The 27,634-nt window shown below is 37.6% G+C and overlaps 1 protein-coding gene across 2 annotated transcripts; it reads right to left on the bottom strand.

Moving 5' to 3' along the window:
- Positions 1–73: 73 nt before the first annotated feature.
- mapk9 (mitogen-activated protein kinase 9) lies at positions 74–27,147 on the bottom strand. Of its 2 annotated transcripts, none has more exons than XM_058757703.1 (12): positions 26,847–27,147; positions 18,481–18,632; positions 17,928–18,057; positions 11,742–11,800; positions 11,202–11,340; positions 10,308–10,473; positions 10,143–10,214; positions 9,837–10,019; positions 9,575–9,699; positions 9,376–9,439; positions 9,024–9,095; positions 74–3,028 (listed from the first exon to the last, which is right to left on the bottom strand). In XM_058757703.1, the coding sequence occupies exons 2-12, from the start codon at positions 18,594–18,596 to the stop codon at positions 2,886–2,888; spliced, it is 1,269 nt and encodes a 422-aa protein (XP_058613686.1). In that variant the 5' UTR covers positions 18,597–18,632; positions 26,847–27,147; the 3' UTR covers positions 74–2,885. The 2 variants fall into 2 exon arrangements, with proteins under 2 accessions (XP_058613686.1, XP_058613687.1); XM_058757704.1 differs by having other exon boundaries at positions 74–3,025; positions 26,847–27,145.
- Between the last annotated feature and the right edge of the window lie 487 nt (positions 27,148–27,634).

The following is a 27,634-nucleotide window of genomic DNA, read 5'->3' as shown; positions in this document are numbered from 1 at the left end:
TACCTTGTACACAAACAAACTGTTCATACACTGAATGCATTTGTACCATATGAAATAAAACATAAAACAAACAGTACTTTGAGCTTTTTATTTGGCCAGTTGTAACAGATGTTTAATTTCTTTTATTTCTTTTCACAGAGAAAAGTAGTCTCACTCTGATATTGTAGATAGAGGATCAATTAAGGTTTTGCATACGTTTCAGACAGGTTTGTGATTTGGGAAACTCCCATCATAGCCCACTGACAGGGCACCCATATGTAGCACAACAATACAAAACACATGATAGCTAAACAGACATTACTAGCACAGAGCAATTGGGTATCTATTCCTTTTACAGGATTTGATTGATGACCATGAGAACTGTTTTCTTAAGGCCAACTCACAATGCACCGACAGACATGACAACCAGACACATTCATCTGGTTTTGTCAGATCAGTGTGTTACCCCTCTTGGTGTCTGTTGGCATTGGTCAGTGCTTGTTTTCGCCAACTGAACATATTAAATCTGCGTTTGTCGGAGGTTGGAATGTCTGAGAAAGGACATACTGTAATCGGTTGGCTGTCAGCATCTGTTAGTGCAGTGTAAATTGGCCTTTAGGAAGAAGTAAATGAATATCTTAAAAGTGAATAATTCTTCAAGTCATTACTGATTCCACCACTAGTGACAGATTGTCAGTGACAAAAACACACTGTTGTTCACAAACACACACCCTCTCCCCCAAGGGAAACAGACACCTAAAAGAGAAAGTAAGCCCTTGAGAAAGTGTGAGCCAGCTTTGTTCATTGTCTTGAAGGTCTCAGTGCCACAGAGGTCCATCACTAGTGTTCATAACAGGAATCAATGAGTCCACAACAACGAAACTAATGTGCATGAGGCTCCGAAATGAGAATGGAACACAATGCACTATTGCGTTGTTGTAATACATTATCACTGTGCTAACAGTAAGGTGAAGCACCAAAAGAAATCTCACAAGCTCAAGGAAACCAGGAAATGTGATGTTTGAGAAAACAGACAAAGTGGCATGGGTAGCAAAGATCCCAGCCTGCTGAAAAAGAACTTGATTGTAGGTACATTACCATTAATCATTTCGTGATCTCCAGGCCAAGCTGTAGAGGCGCTGATAGTAAGAAGCTTAAGGCATGAAAATTATGGTGATGCTAAGTTCATCCTCCAGTCCTGTCCATCAGTGAAGGATCTATCTACCAATATTCCCAATTCAGTCTGTCAGAAGAGCTTGGAGGCACACAAACTCAACCCACTCGTATTATCCGCCAGAGGCTCTCCAATCATGTACAACCAGAAGACAGGTTTCTGCAACGTCCTCTAGTCTGGGATGAAGATTGCTTGTGTTATCATGCATAAAAATGAATGTAGAGTACAGGACACATCATCATACATGTCTACAACACTGGCGGGAAAAGAAAGCAGGAAGGTTGAGGAAACTGATGAACGGCTGGGTTTCCATACTCAATACCACTGTTAAAGAATCACACAGTCCAAAACAGGTCTCTAAGTGCATGGTTACCCACAGTATATCACTGAATCGCAAGTCTGCAAACAGTAAACTAAGGCTGAAGAGACATATATTAAAGGAAATGAAATTATATGGCCTTGATAATTCACTTGTTTCACTGAAAGGATATCTTTAAGAAGAGGAAACCGAAGAAATAAAAATCCGCTGACAAGTCTATTTTTGAAAAAAACATTCTTATGGGCTTTTCAAGTTGGAGGAGATTAAAAAAGGCAATGGTTTGCATTAGCTCATGCAATTAAACGTACAATCTTTCGAGATACATCATGAAATTGTCAGCGGTGATTAATTACTCTTGGAATAAGGAACAGGGGCTTTGATTAGGAAGTTGCATCCACAATTTTCCATTGGATACCAAGAAGTTTTTGTTCTTTTTTTAAACAGAATGTTCTCACTTTGAAACGTCTGTGCGCAATTTTCTTTTTAAATCAATTTCAAGTTCAATCTACATAATTTATTTTACAGTACATATGCTAAAGCATATTCAGAAGCTGTAAAATTCTTTCCACAGCACAAACAAAGAAAAACTGAACATTTACACAAAATCTATGTACGTATATATACACACGACTACACCCTAACCAACTGAAAAGCATCATTAGGTTCTCTTTTAAAATGGGTGTATGGTGACTATGTACAGAGGCAGGCACTATTGTTCTGTTTCTAGGTGTGTTTAGGCATATTTTTAGTGATCTGTAGTTACATTGTCTGTCTAGTAAGTGTTCTTTGTTAATATCATGCAGCAATACTTGTAACGGGAACTCATTCCAAAGGGGCTGACTAGCTATAAAGTTGTCCAAGAATTTATATCTGTGCTTCTTTTAGGTGATGAAATGAACGGTAATAAAAGCATCGCACAGAGGGAGGACATAAATGACAGGGATCAATCCAGATATTACACATGCTGCTGCAATAACGCCACTAGATGAATTCATCTTAGTTTATATGAAGTGAAACGTGAATGCATTAAAGCATAAACCTACCATCTATTATTTACCCATTTATGAACTGAGTTATTTTAAAAATGTAAAACTAAAACTGTGACGATGCAGTCAAACATAAAAGAAATGAATAATAGAGATTTTTGATTTTGCTGTTGGTTTGTAATCTGAGCTTTAGCCACAACAGACGTGTCTAAAGGCTAATATTACACAAATGTCTGATATATGTGAGATGGGACAGAGGGAAAAACAGCCCCTTAAAAGCAAGAGTGAAGGATTACGAGTGTAAACTTCAAACCGAATGAACGTGCACCCACAGTTTTCTTCAGTCAAGACCACAGCATGGCCCACACAGGTGAGGGAGAGGGAGGTGACATAAGCGAGAAGACAGGGGAGGTGGAAGCCACTCAATTCACTCCTCTAATGGTCCTGTGAGGGTGTCGATGCAGGAGCTGTCGGTGTCTGAGGCCAATGTCTGCTCCGTCGACATGGACGAGATGTCATTAATAGAGGATGACTGGGAGGCAGTGGTGCTGCTGTTCACTGTACCGTCTACTACACAGAATGCAATGCATCAAAATTAGGGCCACCAAAAGTAATGTACTAACTTATGAGATAAACATTTACTGAGTGCAGTTAACGTATTTAATTGTTTTTGTGTTCCAAATGATTTCTAAAGAATAAGTTTCTCTGTGCATTATACATTTTGTCATTTAGCAGACGCTTTTATCAAAAGCAATAAGAATCAACAAAAGAGCAAGTGCTATGACAAGCCACAGTTAGCCTAATGCAGCACATGTAGCAAGGTTTTTTTGTTTGTTAATTATATAATAGATAAATGAAAACAAATAGATAGAACAGAAAAAGAACAGAAAGCTAGTAAAAAAAAAAGCTAAAAAAAATGTAAAAAGTAAATAAGCTCTGTAAATGATGTTAACACTCTTAAAGGTGCATTCAGAAGTTCTTTAGCTAGCTTTAGTATTGATGTTCTTCGTGTACTTTCAGCATGATCATTTCTGAGTTTTATGTAAAATAGATGATACTAGTGAGTTTGAGAGAGCCAGCTAACACCTGTAAACTCTTTCCCCACCAGCATTTTATTTTATTTTTTATTTTTTTAAGTTGCCAACCATCACATTGTCACATAAGTTTAATGGACCCCAGAATATGCCAAAGCAAAGAACAGAGTCTGCTTTAAAAAAAAAAAAAAAAAAAAGGTTTATTTATTTTAATCAACGCTTGAATGTGGGTAAGTTTCATGAAAAAAAGCAACATTTTGCACAAAAAGCTGAGAAAAATGGCATTTTTGTAAAAGACTATGTCTGGATCAGATTCAGTATAGTAATCAAAACAAAGATGGAATAGATCGCTTCCATCAACACATCCAAAGCTTGCACGGTCATATATCACTTCCTGGGTCGACATTTCATTCGGTAACGTTAGGTAGTTTTGAATTATATGCTGTTTAATGCTTGTTTGCACATAATAACCACTCTCCTACACTGTTTCTCTATTTGTTTTTAACAGCAGAATTAATATTTATCCTTTTCTGGATAATAAATAATATACATATAAACTGCTGTGCCGTGCTGCTCATATCAGGCATGTGATCAGAGACAAAAAAGAAGGAAAATCTGACCACGCCCCAAGTCACGCCCACAGCACTTATTATTAAAATATATTTTTAGCACATTAAAAGATATATCTTATATTGTAATAATACATACTATTGTCCTGTAAAAAATAAAAAGCAGCATTGAATAATCATGATAACAACATAATATAATATAATATATTATAATAAAGTACTATAATATATTATTATAGTAAAGTATATAGAATTGTTATTATTATTAAAGTACCTGCCAAAGGTTTGGGAATTATTAATGATTTTGAAACCAATATCTTCTGCTCATCAAGGCTAAATTGATTTGATCAAAATAAAGTTAAAAAAAACAACAGTAATATTGTGAAATATTATTACAAATAAAAAAAATGTAAAAAAGTTTTCAATTTTAATATAAAATGTAATGTTATTCCTGTGATGCAAAGAAGAATTTTCTTTGTCATTACTCCAGTTTTCAGTGTCACGTGATCTTTAGAAATCATTACAATTTATTTAACTCTCAAGAAACATTTCTAATTATTATCAATGTTAAAAACAATTTTGCTGCTTCGTATTTTGTGTGGAAACGGTGATGCACTATTTTTCTGGACTTTTTGATAAATTTTAAAATAAAGTTTAATGAACAGCATTTATTTGCATTTATCAAATATATTAATTAAATTTGTCAATGCATTTATTAAATAGAAATCATTTTAAAATGTCTTCACTCACTTTTTAAATCACTTTCATGCATGATGAATAAAATTATTAAAAAATTCTCTCTCTTTTTTTTTTTTTAAAATCTTATACAAATGTTTGAGTGGTATCATTGTTTCCACAAAAAATATTAAGCAGCAAAACTGTTTTTAACATTGATAATAATCAGAAATGTTTCTTGAGCAGCAAAACTGAAACTGTTCTATGTAAACAACAACAGATTTATAAACGATTCTAATAACGAATGTTGTGTTCCCAAATGCAAATTAAAGCGGCTCAAACCAAGTGCACGCAGCGCAGCTAGCACTAAAGGCTATTGCACACACTGAGTCCGAAATTTTCGCACGTTAAAAAATAAATAAGACCTCACGTTGTGCCAATCACGTTTACACACTGCCTCCGAAACTTTCGTCCGTCATAAAAAATTCGGATCAGGTTAGATTTTCTGCGTTTTTGCATCTGTATCATGAATTTTGATAGGAAAGGATGACGAATACGAAAAAACGCATGCGAAAATTTCGTACTCAGTGTGCAATGGCCTTAACAGTGAATCGAAACTTAAAACAGTACTGTAACAGCAGACATGTAGCGTGTCAGACTACAGCCTGTTATATAATTACATCACAACCATTGCAAATTTTATAACAGCACTAGCAATCTCAAATTCTCACCGCCATTCATAAAAAGTCACCGGGTCGAGTCACACATTTCAGCGTTGTTTCTGCTCGCTTTTGGCGCTTTAAATCATTTGAACGCTTTTAACTGTCCTGCAGATGGTGCCGCGAGCTCATGCAGCGCTCTCAGGACCATTCCGTCCATGATGTTTTAGAAAACAATATTTTCGCAGCTTATTTAGGTAACTTAATAGCTTAAGGCCATTTGCGCGATTTCAATCATCATGCAATAATTTTTGTCTTCTAGTGTATGCTGTACCAAAATTCATTGTCAGCTTCAGACCTTTTCTGTTTTTTTTGACCATACAGGTACTGATTTTCCTGTTATCTTTTCTGGTAAAACTCAAACATTTTCCACTGTCTAATGTTCACTCTTCACATCACCAAATAACACTACGCAACTAACTTTTCTACAGAGGCGGCAGCCAACGAGCATGAGGATTTTCAACAACGTTTAGTGAAACACTACACGTCGGATTTTACCACGGAGAAATACACTGAGAGGGATGACCTGCATCATATATAACATACACTTTTAATGGAAAACTGTTATGAGTACAGTCTAATAAGAGTGTACACTACTCAAATTACTCTTCACAAAACAATTTTTTGGCTCAAAGGGATAGTTCACCCAAAAATGAAAATTCTGTCATTAATTACTCAACCTCAAGTTGTTCCAAACCTGTAAGAACTTCGTTCATCTTCGGAACACAAATGAAGATATTTCTGATGAATTCTGAGAGCTCTCAGAATTAACATTTTTGGGTGGACTATGCCTTTAAGGTCTAAAACCTTTTAAATTATAACCAAACTGCTGAATGCACCTTTAGCCACTATTTTTTAAATAAATACAGTATCTCACAGAAGTGAGTACACCCCTCACATTTTTGTAAATATTTTATTATATCTTTTCATGTGACAACACTGAAGAAATGACACTTTGCTACAATGTAAAGTAGTGAGTGTACAGCTTGTATAACAGTGTAAATTTGCTGTCCCCTCAAAATAACTCAACACACAGCCATTAATGTCTAAACCGCTGGCCCAAAGTGTCAATATTTTGTGTGGCCACCATTATTTTCCAGCACTGCCTTAACACTCTTGGGCATGGAGTTCACCAGAGTCCTCTTCCATTCCTCCATGACGACATCATGGAGCTGGTGGATGTTAGAGACCTTGCGCTCCTCCACCTTCCGTTTGAGGATACCCCACAGAAGCTCATGCTTGGCCAGTCCATCACTGTTACATATCACGGTCATTATTTTTTTTTTATTGTAATAGTTTATATTGAACGCAAACTTTATGCAATATGTGGAAAACGTCATCAATTGCTGACGGGAACGAGGAGGTCGATGACATATAAAGGCTTCGTCAACACAGTTGCGGCAGCAACAAACAATACCTTGTGGAGTGAGACGGAGAACTAGAGCCCTGGCGTGCAAACTGTGGCCGGAGTGTCTCGAGGCGTCGAGCGTGATTCACCTACGCAATGACGAATTGTGTTCGGTGAAGGCTTTTCATCTTATGTTTAAGTTAAGTTGTGTGGTGCATTCTGACTATCATGGGTTCAAATAGATCGATTCTAACTGACGTCGATCTACATTTCATCTGTTATGCCTTTTCTCATTACAGCTGTGGTGTGAGTCTCTCGTCTATGTGATCTTTGTGGATAACAGAGAAAGCGATAGATTATGATGTCACGTGACATATATTGAACACATGTAGTTTTAATTGCATTGTATTATACACACTAGTTTAGCGAGTATGTGCCATCTTTTGTAAATTTTGTTTTGTTAGCCAGTGTAGGGAAGGTAGGGCGTGTGATACGCTGAAGATGTTTAGTTTTTTTGTTTGTAATTAGGTAAGAACAATTTTTTCTATTTTTGTTTATTTCTTTTCTTTGGCACTACTCGGAGATTGTCCTTCTCTTTTCTTCATATCTTTATTTTGTATATTTATATTTAACTTCAGTATTGAACTTCAATGTTTGACTACTCCTGGACATCAAAATAAATTCTCTTTTGAGAATATTTGTTTGTTTTGATCATTTATTGCCACACAATGACAATGAGGGAATATGTAACTATTACTTTTCACTATTAAAAGAGAAAGGGGAAGGGAATAATTTTCTTGTTACGGCTCCCTTACCGTAGACATTAAAACGTCGTAACAATCACCTTTACCCTCAGCTTCTTTAGCAAGGCAATGGTCGTCTTGGAGGTGTGTTTGGGGTCGTTATCATGTTGGAATACTGTCCTACGGCCCAGTCTCCGAAGGGAGGGGATCATGCTCTGCTTCAGTATGTCACAGTACATGTTGGCATTCATGGTTCCCTCAATGAACTGTAGCTCCCCAGTGCCAGCAGCACTCATGCAGCCCCAGACCATGACACTCCTACCACCATGCTTGACTGTAGGCAAGACACACTTGTCTTTGTACTCCTCACCTGGTTGCCGCCACACACGCTTGACACCATCTGAACCAAATAAGTTTATCTTGGTCTCATCAGACCACAGGACATGGCTCCAGTAATCCATGTCCTTAGTCTGCTTGTCTTTAGCAAACTGTTTGCGGGTTTTCTTGTGCATCATCTTTAGAAGAGGCTTCCTTCTGGGACGACAGCCATGCAGACCAATTTGATACATTATGCGGTGTATGGACTGAGCACTGACAGGCTGACCCCCCACCCCTTCAACCTCTGCAGCAATGCTGGTAGTATTCATACATCTATTTCCCAAACACAACCTCTGCATATGACGCTGAGCACGTGCACTCAACTTCTTTGGTCGACCATGGCGAGGCCTGTTCTGAGTGGAACCTCTCTTGTTAAACCGCTGTATGGTCTTGGCCACCGTGCAGCAGCTCAGTTTCAGGGTCTTGGCAATATTCTTATAGCCTACGCCATCTTTATGTAGAGCAACAATTCTTTTTTTCAGATCCTCAGAGAGTTCTTTGCCATGAGGTGCCATGTTGAACTTCCAGTGACCAGTATGAGAGAGTGAGAGTGATAACACCAAATTTAACACACCTGCTCCCCATTCACACCTGGGACCTTGTAACACTAATGAGTCACATGACACCAGGGAGAGAAAATGGCTAATTTGGCCCAATTTGGACATTTTCACTTAGGGGTTTACTCACTTTGTGGCCAGCGGTTTAGACATTAATGGCTGTGTGTTGAGTTATTTTGAGGGCACAGCAAATTTACACTGTTATACAAGCTGTACACTCACTACTTTATATTGTAGCAAAGTGTCATTTCTTCAGTGTTGTCACATGAAAAGATATAATAAAATATTTACAAAAATGTGAGGGGTGTACTCATTTCTGTGAGATACTGTAAATCAGACTTAGAATGGGACTTTTAATGAAAGTGAATTGTATTTGTTTAACTGGTATGGTAAAATTTCAACAAATTAATCTGGATTTTTTCCATCTATTTACAGTCCAAGGTCAAAATAGAACAATTTCAGTCAGTTTTCCCAATAATCACTGTCAACTAGAGCGAGACAGATACACATATACACCGTTTTCACATTTGTACGTGACTCACCTAAACACTCCTCTTTCAGCACCCCGTTCTTGTTCCTCTCCTCCCAGTCCATTACTTCTTTATAAATCAACTCTGTAGTGAGGGAAAAACCCAAAGAAGTCATAAAGAGAATTTTGTGCCTTTTCATTGTTTTACAAATCACTAATAACTCATATTCATCACTTCAGCAGACATTAAGATTATGAACTTTCAGGGTCAAAGCTCAAAAGCTATTCCATTTCTTTTAGAATAAATGAGAATGCAAATGATCTTGGATAAATTCACAGCAGTAATCATTTCTGCTGTAAGCATTCATTTTCTACAAGAAGCTTATAGCTCAGCAGGAGGTAGTGACAGCAGAGGGTGTTTGTACCTTTCCATTGCTCAATGCTGTGTTCCCGCTCCTCCAACTGCTTGTCTGATATCTGCGGAGGAGGCTGAACACATAAAACAATCATTATACATCCTAGCCTCGAGAGAACCTCCTTGGCATTGTAAAAATGTCCCCTGTAAAACAGTTTCACCTGGACTGAGCAAGACAAAGAGACATGAAAGGATAGGGGTGCACTGACCGCATCGGCCTCAGCTGGGTCGTACCACACATGGATGTAAGGGTGACTGAGGGCCTCCTGCACAGAGATGCGGCTCTCAGGGTCAATTACCAGCATCTTGGACAGCAGGTCTCGTGCTTGACTAGCTACATTAGGAATGATGTAAAATGTCGCGTGTCAAAGCAATTGTTTAAAGTACAACATTAACAGAGTACTAAGAGACAGCAAAGCAAGAAGAAGAAAAAAAAGTAACAGATGTGGAAGAAAATTTTGGATGTCTTACTTTTGATCTTGTCATGCTCAGTCTCTGAAGGGAAGGCCCAATCGGGAAAAAGCTCATTAAAACTGACTCCAGGAAACTGGGGTTTGTTCATCACATAGTTCCTTACAGTCTCCATCAAACGGTTCATAAACTCCAGAGAGGGGGTTCCCAGAATTTCAATCACTTTATTCCACTGGTCAATATCTGAGATTAACTCAGTCAAGGAGATAAAGGTGAAAGGGGATAAATTCACATAAAATTTAAATCTTTCAATGACCAGGACAGACACTGGGAAATAAACACAGAGTACAAGAGTAAAGAGGATACGATCAGTGCCCTGGAATATGACACTTCCTTTGACCATCTCACCCATGATGCAGCCCACCGACCAGATATCCACTGGCAAAACACAATTAAATATTAATACCACAATTTTTTTTTGGTTCTCTCCACTGACGTTCAAGAGCATTGCGGACAAAAAAAAGGTTTTACCATTCTCCTTATATTTCATTCCCAAGATGACCTCTGGTGCTCTGTAGTATCTGGTTACTACGTAGGGTGTCATCATGAAGTTAGTGCAGGCGGTTCTGGCCAGCCCAAAGTCTAAGATCTTTAGCGTGCAGTCAGACTTCACTACGATGTTACTAGGCTTCAGATCCTGAGGGACAGAGATGACAGTTTCATACGGAAAAACATCTCAGGCATTGATATATTGCAAGGTAAAATAATTTAGGGAACACAGCTGGTGATGTGTCATGCTGGACTTGGTCTTCACTTATTTAAAGAAAACATTTGGTACAAACCTTAGGATACAAATGATAACAGTGGCTGGCAACATTTTCCAATGCATGTACTAAAATTGTTTTCTAGAGATGTTAATTGGTTGCTCCACCAATTACTTTGCAATATATATAAACAGCATGTTATAAACAACTTCAAGAGGACAATAATACACGTAGACACGTTAGACACAAAATGTTTCGTTTTGTAATGTTACTGCTTTATTAATGCAGATATTACTTAATTTTATACATTTAAAAGCACAGAGTAAGGTTTTTATAGCTTTGAAATATTCATTTAATATTAATTTCCATTCTATTTACAGTTATGTTTGGCATTCATTAGTGTAGTTTGCAGTATTCTGAGGTCACACATACATATATATATATATATATATATATATACACACACTTTTTTTTTTTTTAAATAGTTGTGCTAGCTTCCTCACAAAATTAAATAATTTCACTCAATCCCATATTTCAACAACATTACGGTTAGTTAACATTTGTTTTTATTTTCTAATATTTATTCTAATGCTTTATTTTTACTTAATTCCTCTACGAGTTGTCATTACTGATAATTAACTTGCCACAGAGAACATCTCACCCTGTGAATGATGCCAGCTGAGTGTAGATGTCTGATGCCACACAGGATCTGGTAGAGCAGGTAAGACATCCTCTCATGGTCCAGGTCCATGTGGATCACCTGACAAAGGCTAGCATCCATCAGTTCCATTACCAAGTACCTGAGAAAAACCAGGGAACAGATTCTTCAGTTTCCTGTGCTAACTTACAACTCAAACGATCTCTTACATTTCCTTACATGCATAGTACTGACTATCATAGTACTGAGTCAGCATCACTTCTATAAAACACAGCAACAGAAGTGCTGTTGTAAGGAGTTGTAATTAATCTTGATTTAACAACATATAATTTTGATCCTAAAGCTATAATTATCACATGCAGCAGTAGGACAGCGTAATTCATCAGTTCCTCTTGAGAGTGCATTGTGGTCTCAGCAAAACTATGAATGTTAATAACAACACGAGGGCCAAAGGACCAATACACCCTATGGCCATACAAACTCAGCTTACACTAAATGACAAGGTCAGCATAAATGCCAGGAATTGATAAACTCAAAACTTACAAATCCTGAAATTCTTCCAATGACTTCTGGGGTGTGAAGACATTAAGCAAACGGATGATCTGTAAGGGAAAGAATGAGAAAATAAATCTGGATTAATCTACAAATAACAATCAGCTTGACAACAAAGGCCAACATCTCACTACCTGATTTTCAGTCATAAGCAAGTCACTGGACAATTAGCAGCTATCAAATGAATAAATTAATCAAATAAGCTTACTGGTTACTGATTAATCAAAGAGAGCTAATGATAGAAAGGTCATGTAGTACATTTATACTGATTTACAATTTCAAGTCATTAGAAAGTTTTAAATTATTATTTAGCTTTTCTATACAAGCTATTATTAACAGTAATTACAGATAAATTAAATTTAAATTCATACTAATATATATATATATATGGGCTGTCAGTTTAACACGTTAACTTAGTTATGAAATATAGCGCGATTCAAATATTTTAACGCAGTTAACCCCCCCAGGACCTGTGCATCATCTTACATTTCATTATAGTTGACTGTTGAGAAATATTCTGCAGGACAACAACTCCATAAATTCAGTCCAGTTATGCCCTAAAAGTCAAGATATTGGTGCAATTGGTTTGTCTCATATTTATATCCTACGATATCACACGAGCAGGGTGAGCGGTATAACACAAGTGCTAATTTTGTCCCAAATATCACAAGTTTAAATGTGATTTTATACAACAGTTCAGTAAATATGAAGTTGATAATGTGTTATATTTTAAACACAACATTATGTGTTTTTTGGTCAATTTTTGGCCAAGACCCCTCTGAATGAATCTGCATTTTGAATGAATCGTTTGAACCAATGATTCAAAGACCCATTCATGAAGAGAGCCATTTACTTCATTCCTGAATGAATCAGCCGTTTGAATGAATCGAATGAATGAATGACTCATAACGACATTTACGCCACCTGATAGCAGATTTAGTTTCTTATTTGGAGTAAAATAATAATAATAATAATAATAAAAATAAAAACATTAAAGGGATAATAAAAAGTAAATTCGGTCATCATTTACTCACTCTCATGTCGTTTAAAACCTTTCTTAGTGGAACATTGAAGGTATTTTGAAGACTGTTGGTAACAAAGTTGTTTTGCTTACCAAAGACTTTCATTGTATGAACAAAAAATACTGAGATGTTGCTCAAATTATCTTCTTTTATGTTCCGTAGTTTATGTTAGACCGTTGTAGCATAAATGTTTATGTATATATTTTGTTAAATCAAAATATTTCTTTCTAAAGTTACAATTTGTAATGTCTACTTGATACTTTCTCATTTAACACAACAATAGCTTTAAATAATCTTTTGTGGGTATTTTCACAGTCAAATTTATTTTGCGATTAATTGGATAATAAACACATCATGTGTCATTAATTAGATAAAAAAATTGTAATCGCCTGACAGCCCTAATATATAACAGTGGGCTGTTTAAAGAAAAATATCAATATAAAACTTATTTTAAATTATAATTTTAAAGTGGAATACAATTTACACAAAAACCAAGAAATATTACTACGTTTATATATAATATTACTCCGGAACAAAACCAATTTACTGTCTTTCTGAATGGGTCACTGAATCATTAATTCAATCGATTCATTCAAAAACAATAAGAAACTAAACACTTGTGAATTGCTAAGAGATGCACAGCTAAAAATTAAATAAAATATTTTAATAAGTATTTAATAATAATTATTATTTTATACTTTACATTTGTAAAATTACAATACTAACATACAGTGGGTACGGAAAGTATTCAGACCCCCTTAAATTTTTCACTCTGTTATATTGCAGCCATTTGCTAAAATCATTTAAGTTCATTTTTTTTCCTCATTAATGTACACACAGCACCCCATATTGACAGAAACACACAAAATTGTTGACATTTTTGCAGATTTATTAAAGAAAAACTGAAATATCACATGGTCCTAAGTATTCAGACCCTTTGCTGTGACACTCATATATTTAACTCAGGTGCTGTCCATTTCTTCTGATCATCCTTGAGATGGTTCTACACCTTCATTTGAGTCCAGCTGTGTTTGATTATACTGATTGGACTTGATTAGGAAAGCCACACACCTGTCTATATAAGACCTTACAGCTCACAGTGCATGTCAGAGCAAATGAGAATCATGAGGTCAAAGGAACTGCCTGAAGAGCTCAGAGACAGAATTGTGGCAAGGCACAGATCTGGCCAAGGTTACAAAAAATTTCTGCTGCACTTAAGGTTCCTAAGAGCACAGTGGCCTCCATAATCCTTAAATGGAAGGCGTTTGGGATGACCAGAACCCTTCCTAGAGCTGGCCGTCCGCCAAACTGAGCTATCAGGGAGAAGAGCCTTGGTGAGAGAGGTAAAGAAGAACCCAAAGATCACTGTGGCTGAGCTCCAGAGATGCAGTCGGGAGATGGGAGAAAGTTGTAGAAAGTCAACCATCACTGCAGCCCTCCACCAGTCGGGGCTTTATGGCAGAGTGGCCCGATGGAAGCCTCTCCTCAGTGCAAGACACATGAAAGCCCGCATGGAGTTTGCTAAAAACACCTGAATAAGACTCTGGTCTGATGAGACCAAGATAGAACTTTTGGCCTTAATTCTAAGCGGTATGTGTGGAGAAAACCAGGCACTGCTCATCACCTGTCCAATACAGTCCCAACAGTGAAGCATGGTGGTGGCAGCATCATGCTGTGGGGTGTTTTTCAGCTGCAGGGACAGGACGACTGGTTGCAATCGAGGGAAAGATGAATGCGGCCAAGTACAGGGATATCCTGGACGAAAACCTTCTCCAGAGTGCTCAGGACCTCAGACTGGGCCGAAGGTTTACCTTCCAACAAGACAATGACCCTAAGCACACAGCTAAAATAACGAAGGAGTGGCTTCACAACAACTCCGTGACTGTTCTTGAATGGCCCAGCCAGAGCCCTGACTTAAACCCAATTGAGCATCTCTGGAGAGACCTAAAAATGGCTGTCCACCAACGTTTACCATCCAACCTGACAGAACTGGAGAGGATCTGCAAGGAGGAATGGCAGAGGATCCCCAAATCCAGGCAGGGCTCCAAACAAAAAAATCAAGTAAGGAGCCATTGGCTCCTATAAGAAAAAACTTAGGCGCCAAATAATTTTTTTAGATGCCACAGAATAAACGCATTTTATTTATTTGTTTTTTTTTTTACATTTTGACATTTCAATCATACAGTCATGTGTTTGTTTACTCTTTTCTTGACTTTATCAGCATTTTAATCCATCTTGTAGATGACCTGGGAACTAAGGTTCACTTAAAGTGGGAACTAAACGTCTTTTCCAACTTGAAATATACAGTCACAAAGAATTGTTTATTACACAGAATCTGTACTAATATCATGGACCATAAGAACTTTTAAATAATTGCAATTTAATAAATTTAAGTTGGTCCAACTTAAAATAAAAAGTGAACAACACATTTTCAAACTGTTATTTGTCAGTGTAACTCAGAATTGTCAAGTTCACTTAATGTATTTCTTTAATTATGCATTAAGTTGGCGCTTTAGGAGCAAATATAGCGGCTTCTCCGAGATAGGTATAAACGGAGGTTGGAGCCAGCTCCAAATGGGCGGGACTTGTTAATATTCCCTACACCAAACTCATATTTATTCAATGACATCATTGCCTTTTGAAGTTTAATCCAGCTGTATCGAGGTTCTTGTCTTTCCATCCCCAACTGTAAGACCTCTTGAAATTATAATTAAGACTTTTCTTATACCGTTTAACATGTATAAAATTTACAGCAATAAAAGGTTTTAAATAAGTAAATTGAGAGGTTTTTAAGGACCCACAGTATTTAAGTTAGCCCGCTGGGCAGGGCAGTGATACATTTTGGTAGCCCAACTGGAAAACGCAACAGCCCTGCAATTTTGCGAGCCCTGGGTTTCCTCAGTTTTTTAAAGAAGTCAACTGATCGCTTTTTACAGTGTTAGTTTGGGCTCCTCCTCAATGCATCCTATAGAAATGTTGTCAAATCTCTCACACATCCAATCGGTTTTTGCATTTTTTTATCATGTAGACAACAGGTTAAGTAAAAATATTAATATGCAAGAGCGAATAAATATAGCAAAATGCTCCTCTTTTTAATTATTTTTCTAGCTGACTGATGAGCTTATGGATGGCCAGTGGTTAGGTATTGTTACAAGCTTTACAAGATTTCCACAGTTTGACACAGAATGAGCGATTACATGAGACATTTCAATAAGTGTAAGCTCTGTTATAAAATAGCCTACCTTTTGATATTAATTCACATTGATTTCATACTATAATAGAGAAAGATATAATGGATTCACTTGCTGCTTGAACTGAGGCGCTAAAGAGATTGCGCCTGCCGCATTAAAGAGCACCAAAACCGTATTTATTTTATGAATTTTGTTATGAATTTGGCAGAATGTTAAAGCTGATCCTTTATTTATTAAAAAGTAACAAAGCACAAAGCTTATTGTGATTACTGGATGGCAAGTGCACTGCAAACAGGCTAATATGAAGTTCACGCATTTACAGAACTCAGCATATAGACTAAAGATCTTGATAACAAGAAGCCATATTAGCAGGGGTGCACATAAGTTTTTCAGCCTGGCTCTCATATGAGAACCTGGAGATTTGGTTTGGTCCTCACACGGGCTATGGCATGTAATGTGACCCATAAAATATAACTTTTTTTTTTATAAAATAACTAACTAAAAATAATGAACTAAATAATCAAGTGTGATAAAACGTAAAATCAGAGAGCTTTTATTTTGGCGGGTTGCCGGCAAGTAAATATTATGCGCTTCTGGGTTTAAGCGCTGCTGATGGAAGAGCGTCAGTGAATGAAATGTCACAGTTTTGCTTTGAAAACGGCAGCGGGTAGCCTAGATTGTGCTTTCAGTTTGGATAGAAATCTTATACGGTACAGTTTGTCGATCTAAAATGGTAATTGTGCATTAACAGCGGTCAACCATGTCGATACGCGCTGTCAGAACTTATTTACACAGCGCATTTTTAATTTTGGTCGCGCATGCGGACCTGCGAACCAGTTATGTGCACCCCTGCATATTAGTAATGATTATAAACGAGAATTGTTAACGATATTGCCAATATCCACACAGCTGACAGCTTTACCTGTTGAAGTTTGTTCAAGTTGTGCATTAAATAGACAATGCTTTAACTTTGCATGTCTCCGTCATTTTTGATCTCTCTCGCGCTGCACAACTGAGCTGCGTTTAGCAGGCATTTCGGCAGAGATGAGGACTGTTTGAAACTCTTTTTTTCCATTAAAACTTTGATGCGCATCGTCTCAGTTTAATACGTGGACATAAAAGATGTGATCGCAAAACAATCAGGAAAAAAAAATCAAGTCATAAAGTCGCCATTGGCGACCTCAGCAAAAACTAAACTCGCAAATTAATATTTTTGGTCGCAAATGCGACCCTTTTAGTCGCAGTTTGGAGCCCTGCCAGGTGTGAAAAACTTGTTGCATCTTTCCCAAAAAAACTCATGGCTGTATTAGATCAAAAGGGTGCTTCTACTAAATACTGAGCAAAGGGTCTGAATACTTAGTACCATGTGATATTTCAGTTTTTCTTTTTTAATAAATCTGCAAAAATGTCAACAATTCTGTGTTTTTCTGTCAATATGGGGTGCTGTGTGTACATTAATGAGGAAAAAATATGAACAAATGATTTTAGCAAATGGCTGCAATATAACAAAAAGTGAAAAATTTAAGGGGTCTGAATACTTTCCGTACCCACTGTACATGGCTGTCACACATTTCTTGAGTTATACAAGTAACCTATTTTGGATTCAAAACATCACTTTTTAAAAGTTAAGAGTAATGTTATTCCAAGAATTACACCTGAATTTATCTCATACCAACAGTTTATGTTCACGTGGTACCTCTGTTCTTATCTTTTAACTTCATATTGTTTTCTCAGCCAAAACGGGCCGTTTAGTGACAGGAAATTGGAGAGAAATGTCAGAAGTAGTTTTTCAGTCTGTCACCTCTCTGACATTCTGAACCAGTGAGTGTGACAGAACTCTGGCATTCCAGCAAAAACAGCCTGTAGGTGTGACAGCCCTGACCAAAACAGAGTTGAGACGGTTAGTGTGACGCAGCCTCAAAGTGTACTTCTGAATGGAAGAGTACACTGTTAAGGGGACGTACGTTCTTGTGATTGACACACTTGAGCAGAACCAGCTCTCTGTAAGCCCTCTTCGCATGGGTCTGGTTCTGAAAGGGCCGGCTTAGCTTCTTCACAGCGACTGGGATGCCAAGTACAGTGTCCAGAGCGGAGCTTAATGGGGCAGAAAAATGGGCACACTGACATAATCACAATCATCATTGTAGTTACCATCATTAGTTCAAGTATGATTTACATATTTCTGCATTTAATAATGTTCTATTGTACCTCAATTCCCTTTTAAATGCCCTTTTGTATATCATTACGGCATCGGACAACATTATTGCAAACAGTGTTTAGTGTCCATCTCCTGCGCTCGGGTAAACAATTTAGACATGCAGCTAGCTGTAACATCCCTCTCATTAAAGCAGCTGCATACCAGGGATCCAAATCTCTAATGAGACATTCAGGTCAATGAAAAAAAAAAAACACATCTGCTGCGCTCATGACAAATGGAGACAGGCGATGCCTAATGGGATGATGACATCATTAGCATGGAGGCAGATAAAACTCTGTTAATTTCAGCCGCCCACTCACCAGACGATACCCTGGGCACCGGATCCGATGGCGCGGAGCTGCTGGTACCTTCTGAGCACCGTAAAGGTGGAGTCACCCACCTGCACGCTGTAGAACTGCCCCTCCCCCTCAGTCATGACTCCTCCCACTGAGTGACTCTAGACGAATCAAACCTGAGAGAGAAAGAGCAGCGTAAATGAGAGTGATGAAGAGATGATGTGAGATGTAGCAGTGATGATTGCACTGAGCTCACTCCCCCGTGTTTACTGCGCCGTGTGTGGGGGGTGACATTGCCGATGACTCATCCAAGGAGAATCAGATATAATGCATAGCCATACTGAATGACACAAGATACCTATAAGATGCCATTAGTGAGTCAAGCCAGTGATCGAGCACAAAGACAAAAGCCGCAGTTCACAGACAGGCCATTCTTAATGCATTTAAACAAACATTAAAACTACAAACAAGTGATGGCTATGCTTCACACTTCCCTGACCTGACAGAGCAAAGCTTATATCCTTCTCTCTCTCGCTTCTTTAATTGGCTACAGTTAATTACAGTGAGGGATTTGAACAAACCCCAAGGGGCGTAACAGTAAGCAAAAATGATGGTTTGGTACGCACCTCGATTTTGAAGTTACAATTTGGGATGTTTTCAGTACAGCAGGGAGAAAAACAACAATTTTTTTTATAAACAGTGGTTCTTTTAAATAAATAAAAATAAATAAATAAAAGACTTTCAAGTCTGTCAATACTTCTGAAACACACACCATGTGTGGTTTATGGTGTTGTTGTAAATGGGGAAAGAGATTTGAAGTGCTTACACTTTTGGATGCAAAATATTTTAGCAAAATGTGTATTTTAGTCTAATGCCATTTTTATTATTATTATTTTTTAAATACATCACTATTACATTCTTATTCTATTGCCTTCAGTCTTTGACACACTTACATGCACTGGTTATTCAATGCAAGTTCGTGAAGCTTAATGAAGACTTGCTTGCTGTCAGGACAAGCTTTGATGTAAAATGAAAATGCTCACTTTCTAACATTTAAATATAAAGATACAACCCTAAGATGAAATTTGTGGACATAATAAACAGCACGCATCTGACAGGAGGGCAAGCTGCTTTAAAATGTGCTTAATATATAGCACATCTCACGTTCAGGAAAATTCTAAATTACTAATGATATATAATATATTAGATTTTTGTAGATTGCAACGTGTGTGTGCTGTTAAGGCTGTGAAACACCATGCAAACATCAAAAAAGTAAATGCAACTAGTCTTCGGGTGGAAGAAGCTCGTTTTATCACTTTCCTACTGATGCCTCTGGGTTCTTTCCTACAGACTCTGGGTTCAGACCATAAGGTAAACTTATCGATACTATTTGGTGCAAAAAGATATGATGTGAAAAGTTGTTGAAAATTTCAAGTTAATTTATTACTGCTGAACTTTAGCAACTGTATTAAAGTTCTTCAGTCAAGAGCAGCTAGTTATTTTTCTCTTTGTGTTTTATTTTATTAACATTAAAGGAATAGTTCACCCATAAATGAAAATCGTGTCATTATTTACTCACTCTCAAGTTGTTTAAAACCTGAATGAGTTTCTTTCTTCTGTTGAACATAAAAGTTATTTTGAAGAATGTGGGAAACCAAAAAGTTGCTGGTCCCCAGAGACTTCCATGTTTTGTTTTGTTTTTCTCCTGCTATCAAAGTCAGTGGGGACCAGCAACTGTTTAGTTACCCACATTCTTCAAATTATCTTCTTTGGTGTTCAGCACAACAATAAAAATTAATAAAGGTTTGGTACAACATGACAGTGAGTAAATAATGACAGAATATTAATTTTTGGGTGAACTATCCCTTTAATGACAATCGGCAGCATGTTTAGTTCTGTCCCTTTAAGAGCAAGCATCCGTTTCTCCCTCAGCTGTTTACTTTCACTTTAGACATAACTGTGTTTATATGTAAACCTTGTGTGTTTTTGACTGTATTAGCGCAATCAGACGATAATTAAGATAACCAAGTAATCAGGTGCTTTTTGACCGGCCTTTTAGTGTCCGCAGGCTTCAGGTGTAATGCGCTCTGAATAAGCAAATGTCAGAGCAGGACGCGAATGAAATGCAAGGCACTAGCACACGCAAAATCTGTTTTGCTTTCATCTCCTCTCTCTCTTTCTCTTCTGAAAGCAAAAGCAGAAACTACATCACAGCAAACACTGAACTCTGTCTTTTTAGAGGAGAATGAGATGCCTTCGAATATGTGACCCTGGACCACAAAACCGGTCTTAAGTGTCAATTTTTCAAAATTGAGATGTATACATAATCTGAAAGCTGAATAAATAAGCTTTCCATTGATGTATGGTTTGTTAGGATCGGACAATATTTGGCCGAGATACAACTATTTGAAAATCTGTAATCTGAGGGTGCAAAAAAATCTAAATATTGAGAAAATTGCCTTTAAAGTTGTCCAAATGAAGTTCTTAGCAATGCATATTACTAATCAAAAACGACGTTTTAATATATTTTTACGGTAAGAAATTTACAAAATATCTTCATGGAACATGATCTTTACTTAATATCCTAATGATTTTTGACATGAAAGAAAAAATGATCATTTTGACCCATACAATGTATTTTTGGCTGTTGCTACAAATATACCCCAGCGATTTAAGACTGGTTTTGTGGTCCAGGGTCACATATCAGAAATATCATGTCACCTTGTAAACAGGTTCTCTTGTGTGATTCATTCTTTCTGATGAATCCTCTTTCTGTTTTTTTTTTGTGCCATTTTTTACATTAAAAAAAAAACTCAAATTGATTTACAACTTCCATTATGAACTGTTCAAGAAAGCAAAGTAACATCCCCTTGGTGACTCATCAGTAAACAAAACCAAGCTAAGGTGCTGTAGTAGATAGACCACTTTCATGTCAATAATAGACAAAGCTGGCACTGATATAGTAAAGAAGAGCTTCAATGATCAGGGACTTTAAAATTGTTAAGCTGATTCCTTAAAGCCATCAGATCCAATTTTACCATGGCTAAACATTATCTGTTTAAAGCGGGCCCAATAATACAATATTGTAATGGAGCCGAGATGCAGCATCACAGTGTTTGGCATGAAAAGCCAGGATAGAGCACATGATACAGGGATCAAATCACTGAAACATTACAATTTAATGCATATTTACAATTTGAACCTACATGCTCCTTGTTATGACAACTCCACTATTAGTGCGGTCACAATATCAGATTTTTTTAATACACTATTATCATGGCAAAAAGAATTCACGATAATAACATATGATATCTACAGAAATCTTGAAAAATAATCATAACAATGCTATAGGCAGGAATACAAAGTATACCGGGATATTTGTACTTCAAATTACATTATGGCATCAGTTCTCCATCTGCATTTTATTCAACAGTTAGCTGATGACAAGGTTTAGAGCCCTGCACGGGCCTCAAATTTAGGCCCTAGCCCGGCCCTGGCCCGAGATGCTCAGGCCCTAGCCCGGCCCGTGTCCGACAGCTTATCAGAATTACCGGCCCGAGCCCGTCTCCCCTCCTCCCAAAACGGCTCATGTTTCAGCTATTAAAATAGTTCAGTTTTGTATGTAATGGCAAAGTGATTATTTTTTTGTTAAGTTAATTTTGAAAAACTTTTGGAGCATTTTTTGTTCGTTAAACAAGTTATTTCTTTCTCAAAGTAACGACCAAGCAGCAGCAGCAGACCGGCAGGCTGATCAGCATGTTTGATCAATTTAGCCTTCTCAAATCATCACGACTTGCCTAAAATAAAATCTATAGATATACTAAAACAGTTTAAGCATATAACAATGTTTAAACGTTAAACCTAGATAAATGTGCGCTGCATCCACTAGTTTGTGTGGAGAGCGGAAGCTAAAGCGCAGGACATGGAGGCACCAGCACAATCAATTGCATTTTTTTTTCAATGGAAACAACTTAAAATAGGCCGTAATTTTTGCTCATAAAAGGTAAGAGTAATACATCATTCGGAACCGTAAAGGGTCTACTTCTATTTGTGTGCACTCACAATATCAACAAAACGTCGTGCTTTTAAGAAAACGATACACTTTCTGCCGTCTCGTCTTGAACAGGAGCGCTTCACAAAAATGAACCGAAAGTCAGCGAATACATGCCTCACAGACATGATAAATATATCTAAAGTAAGCTTTAAATTACTACTTAACGAAATAAATCAAATCGAAAACAAAAACTCATTCATTATTAATCCGTGAAGATGCACTTCTCTCTAAAGGCGCGTCTAATGAGGAGATGAATCCACACTGATGCAACACTGACACAGAAAACACTAGTTTATTAGTAAGTAATTCAAATATCTCCTTACTATTTCCCTCAGACACATTCATTGTAATTACTTTTGCTGGGGCTTTATGGCAAGCTTTATTGCGTGTATTTGAAAGCAGAACAGCTGCGCTGACGGCGCGCGCTCTGCTGCTGCTGCTGCTGGACTCTAAACACCGTCGAGCCGCTCTTCACAGTCTCGTGTTGTTTCCACCAGCGCGGCAATTTTTTTTCATCACTAATTGATAATAACAATACCGTAATTCTTTACATTTATATAGCGCTTTTCTAAGCACTTGGCTTAGACATTGATGGATGTCTAAAATATAAAAATAAGGAGAAAACTAAAACAGGCCCGAGGCCCGGCCCTCGTCTGAACTATGACGTGAAAATTGGCCCGAAGGCCGGCCCTAGGGGGGTAAAAAAGTCGGGGCCCGTTGGGCCCGGGCCGAAATGCAGGGCTCTAACAAGGTTGTCCGATAAGGGTTTTTCTGGAGCATGCTTGTATTACTTCTATGAGTTTCACTTGAGGACTTTCTGCGCAAGGGCGCCCCCTGGCTTCGAGTATGAATGAAACAAATTACATGTGAGTTTAGCGCTCTATATTGCTCACATCGCTTTATTTTGGGTACAAATTGAAACAAACAAACAAAAAATCCTCTCTAAAGATATTGGAAGTAAACATACGATAATCCATGAGGTTTTTTTTTTCTTTTTCAAATGAGCACACTTTTTGACAAAAGGCCAAAAAAGGGGATGTAAATAAAGATAGCAGCAGTTTAATGTAATATTTCAATGCTAACAAAATAAGATGCGTACAAACACACACACACATATTCATTTTGAGAGAAATAGTTAATGAGAAAGTTAAAAAGACTAAGATGGTAAAGTGCTCTTCAATGCTTTTTAAAAGTTAATATTTGCCGTAAGTTACTGCTACATTCTATAGTATTAGATGATGGGGAAAATTATATAAAAACTAAAAACAAGCACCCACAGATAAATATCTAATATCAACAGATATTGTTAAACAAAAACAAAACTGACTATATATCATCTGACAACCAAAATGTGAATCCCTATTGCCTACGATTAATGCTCATGTTTTATTCTTCATCAGGTTCTAACATAGTAAAAACATACAATACGGTTCCAGTCAACTAATGGTTCAGCCTCTGGATTGCCATCACAAAGGTTACAGGTTCACTTCCATGCAGGGGCAAAACAGGAACTACAAATATACTAGTACAGCACTCACCTACTCCAGTTTGCTCAGGAGGAGTGTTCATGTAATTAATTACTGTACATTAAGTATCTGACATATAATGAAGCACCTCTGTTAGGTCTTGAGGTAGAATCAGCAGAGAAATTAGATCAGCTTCTCAAATTTCTTATGTGCTTATATACCATTTACACTTGCACTGCAAAGCACTTAGCGCGTTCATAGATTAGACCTTATTAAAAGAAAAAGTAAACAGAAATGCAAAGCGACTAACTATGAATTTTAAATAAAGGGGAATTGGAGTTTGCTTGATCATGTCACCTTAATGCTTTTCTTGCTTGGTTTTGGCAGCACAAATCTAAAAGACTACACAGAGTGATAGTATCACAGCGCATATAAGTTATTTGGAAAAACGTGCGCAATGAGGTGTCAAAAGCAATGCACGCTGGTGAATGAAAAAACAGTCTTTTATTTGGTGACAAACTGGATGTTCCTCAATGAACCCACAATTCATGTTTCTGCATGCAAATCCCAGTTCTGAGAAATGTGGCTATGACAAGAACAATGATTTGTACAATGCAATTTTAAAATCATCCTTTTGAAAGCAAGTGCAAAAAGTCTCAAGTCACTAGAATTAAAACCCTTATTAACAAGTAACAACTCTTCTACACACAAATCCAGAAACATCTCTGCTCTGGCTAATGTATATGACAGTTCTTGTGATGCTGCATGACAAGAAAAAGCTTGAGCAACATGATGCTAGAACACTCTCCCTCCGCACACACTCCACGGCCGTCCGGCTCTCAGTGGTACATGAGTCAGCTTGTGCCCAGCCTGAATTACAGTCATGCTGCTAGGCCATGCTGTGCTAAATCACAGTCAAAATGGCCTGGCCTGTTTTAGCAAGCTGCAGTCGACAGGACCACTAGACTGAATTTTATCTCTGCCCAAAAGCTGTTTCAGTGCCATGTCTCCTTATACAGCAGAAAAGAGCAGTTTTCAGTGCATCCCTGACCATTACGGCGGAGCTAAATCCTAACATTCACGTAAAATGGGAGGATGGCTGTGGAGAGATATGATCCAGACAAAATAGGTTGAATGTTGATCAGTATATTAGTAAATGTAACTAATTCTCTATGTTGCAGTTAAAATAAATGAACAACAGTAGGGCAATGTTGCCAGGCTCTGTGACTTGATTTCATTATATGGTTACAAAATAACAAACACATGTGTCAATTTATGAAAGGGCCACAATTTTCAGAGGAAACAACACAACACTACAATACAAATAAGCTAATAAAATGCTGTGCATTATTATGATGAAAAAATAAATTGGTATAATCAGTGTTTAAAGCCCGAGACACATTGCACGATTTTTGGCTGTCCCAGACGAAAAACTGGCATCGCGAAAGAATCGTGGCGATTTCTGATTTACCACGATTGTTTCACGATGCCAGTCTTTCATCTGGGACAGCCGAAAATCGTGCAGTGTGTCTCGGATATGTTTTCTAAATCAAAATCAACAGCTTTTTGGCACAAATGTATCTGTCAGTTGATTGAATGAATCTAGTCAAATTAGGTGGGCACCAATATGGACAGGTTGTGTGACTTACCCTCATCTTCAACTATTAACAAATCAATCAAAATTCAACCCATACTTTGTGCTGAGCTCAATTTTATTTGTGCAATTAAAAATTGAAACCTTTTTCAAATTTATTATTTTTTCTATTAAGCCAGTCATGTTAACGTTGCAATGTAAAGGAAGTTACACATGATCTTTTCTTCTTTATTGTGACATCCAAGCGTAACAGATTATCGAAAAAGAAAAAATGCAGTGCTGGGACTTGGTTCTATCCATCGTTTGTTGATTGGATTTTGAGATTTGGCGTTTTTCTCAAAAGTGAATGCGAGATCGCATGATTGGAGAAATCCGGTGACATTTTCACTGGAAGATCGGTAAAGATTTGTTTACAATAAAATAACATGCATTTACAAAATAGCCTAGATAAGGTGAAATTTAATTTCATGCTGACTTCATGTGAATTTTGCAAAAGTATCTGCTAAATGACAACATGCTATTAACTTTATCACTAAAAATAGATATTAACAAAATGGGGGAGAAAATGAAAATCTGCTGACACTCATTTATAAACTTTTCATTATATAAAAACAGCAAACTTGTTGTGATTAGTTCAAACTTCCTGGCAGGTCAAAAGACAACTTAATGGACTCCACACGTGAACTGTGGGGTTAAATGATTGTTACTCTTGACCTGCAGTGTGTCAACACATCCTGTCATGCATCACAACACTACTACTGACCACATTCAGATGCCTGCCCTCTTCTTAGGTGACATATAATGAATTGTATGCCAATTTATGAATACTAAGTGCAAATCCAGAGAATGTCAAGTGTAGTTTCAATGTGCACTACCACGTTTTCAAGTCAAGTCAGGTTGCATTCGCTCCATCACAGCAAGCTAGTTAGTCCCCCAATAGCACCTAGCTACATCTAAGCGAAAGATATACCAGCTAAGGCATAAAACAAATGTATTTTCTGATATAAGCGCTAGTCCCAGGCTCTTTTGCGTGGCTGTGAGTCACAGTTGTGTCGGCCTGATCCAGCGCAAGGCCAGAACTCTGCTGCAGATGTGCGGCGCGTTAACTCCATGTCAAACTCCCGGCAAACTGCAGCGCTACGACAACACGAGCGCACAAACACGCGCTTTCGTTTCGCTCGGTACCAAAGACACGAAAGCACGTGTTCATGGTCGCTAACAGAAATAAACGACTGTCTGAGGTGGGTGAATTTTCGCTAGCTCGCAGCGTGCTTACCTCCTCTTCTTCTCCTCGCTTTCTCCAGTTCACTCCCATACATACATACACACGCAGGCACGCCAGCAAACAGATCCTCTAAACCGCGGAAGTGTCGGCGTTTATCGCTTCCACATTAAACACCGCCGGCCTTAACGATGGCCAAGTCAGATTTTCTTCTCTTTTAAGAGGCTTGACAGTGAAATCCAGAGTGTGGCATGACTGCAGGGGCGGAGGTTGGTGGGACAGTAATTTTTCTACGTCTCTCTCTCTCTCTCTCTCTCTCTCGCGCGCGCGCGCTGGCTGGGCAGGGATGACGTAATGGCGCGCTCGTCAGATCGAGTTGTAACTTTTAATGCAGCCTGAGAAGTTGCAGGAAGTGCAGATAGATTAAAGTGCATCATGTCCAGGCAAATTGAGATTCTGTCTCTAAAAAAAATTGAGCTAAATCGCTGTCCATAAACATCCTCAGAACTAGGCCATGTTCAGTGCATAGCAGCCTGTGTAGTAAGATAGTTTTGATGTTAAATAGAACCATGTATTTTTTCTTTAAAGTATTCACATTGCTTTTAATTTGAACTGGTTTCTTCTCTTTATTCATTGTTAATAATGTAGCTTTGAGCAGGGTCTATTTCACTGAGTGCTATGAGTAAAACATCTCTGTAAAAACAACAAAAACCTAAGTAGAGCTCTTTTCACTGAAAAAAAGAGAATGCAATTTTGCTGGAAAACATTGTGAAATAGCTTTCATGGTGCATTCCATGAATACCATACACTTTGTGAGACTTCGATTTGTTTTTTGTTTTTTT

Source organism: Onychostoma macrolepis, chromosome 21 (genome assembly GCF_012432095.1).
Source record: "Onychostoma macrolepis isolate SWU-2019 chromosome 21, ASM1243209v1, whole genome shotgun sequence".
Classification (NCBI taxonomy): domain Eukaryota; kingdom Metazoa; phylum Chordata; class Actinopteri; order Cypriniformes; family Cyprinidae; genus Onychostoma; species Onychostoma macrolepis.
Note: the sequence above shows the minus strand (reverse complement) of the source record. Positions and strands in the feature narration are given on the sequence as shown.

Bases quoted from the DNA above. Each gene is read 5' to 3' on its own strand.
- mapk9 (XM_058757703.1), bottom strand. From the start codon at position 18,596: ATGACTGAGGGGGAGGGGCAGTTCTACAGCGTGCAGGTGGGTGACTCC. The intron at 11,801-17,927 runs GTACGTCCCCTT...TTTCCCTTACAG, and splicing joins AGTGTGTCAATCACAAGAAC to ATCATCCGTTTGCTTAATGT. The intron at 9,440-9,574 runs GTCAGTGCACCC...TTATGTGTTCAG, and splicing joins ACCCAGCTGAGGCCGATGCG to CCTCCTCCGCAGATATCAGA.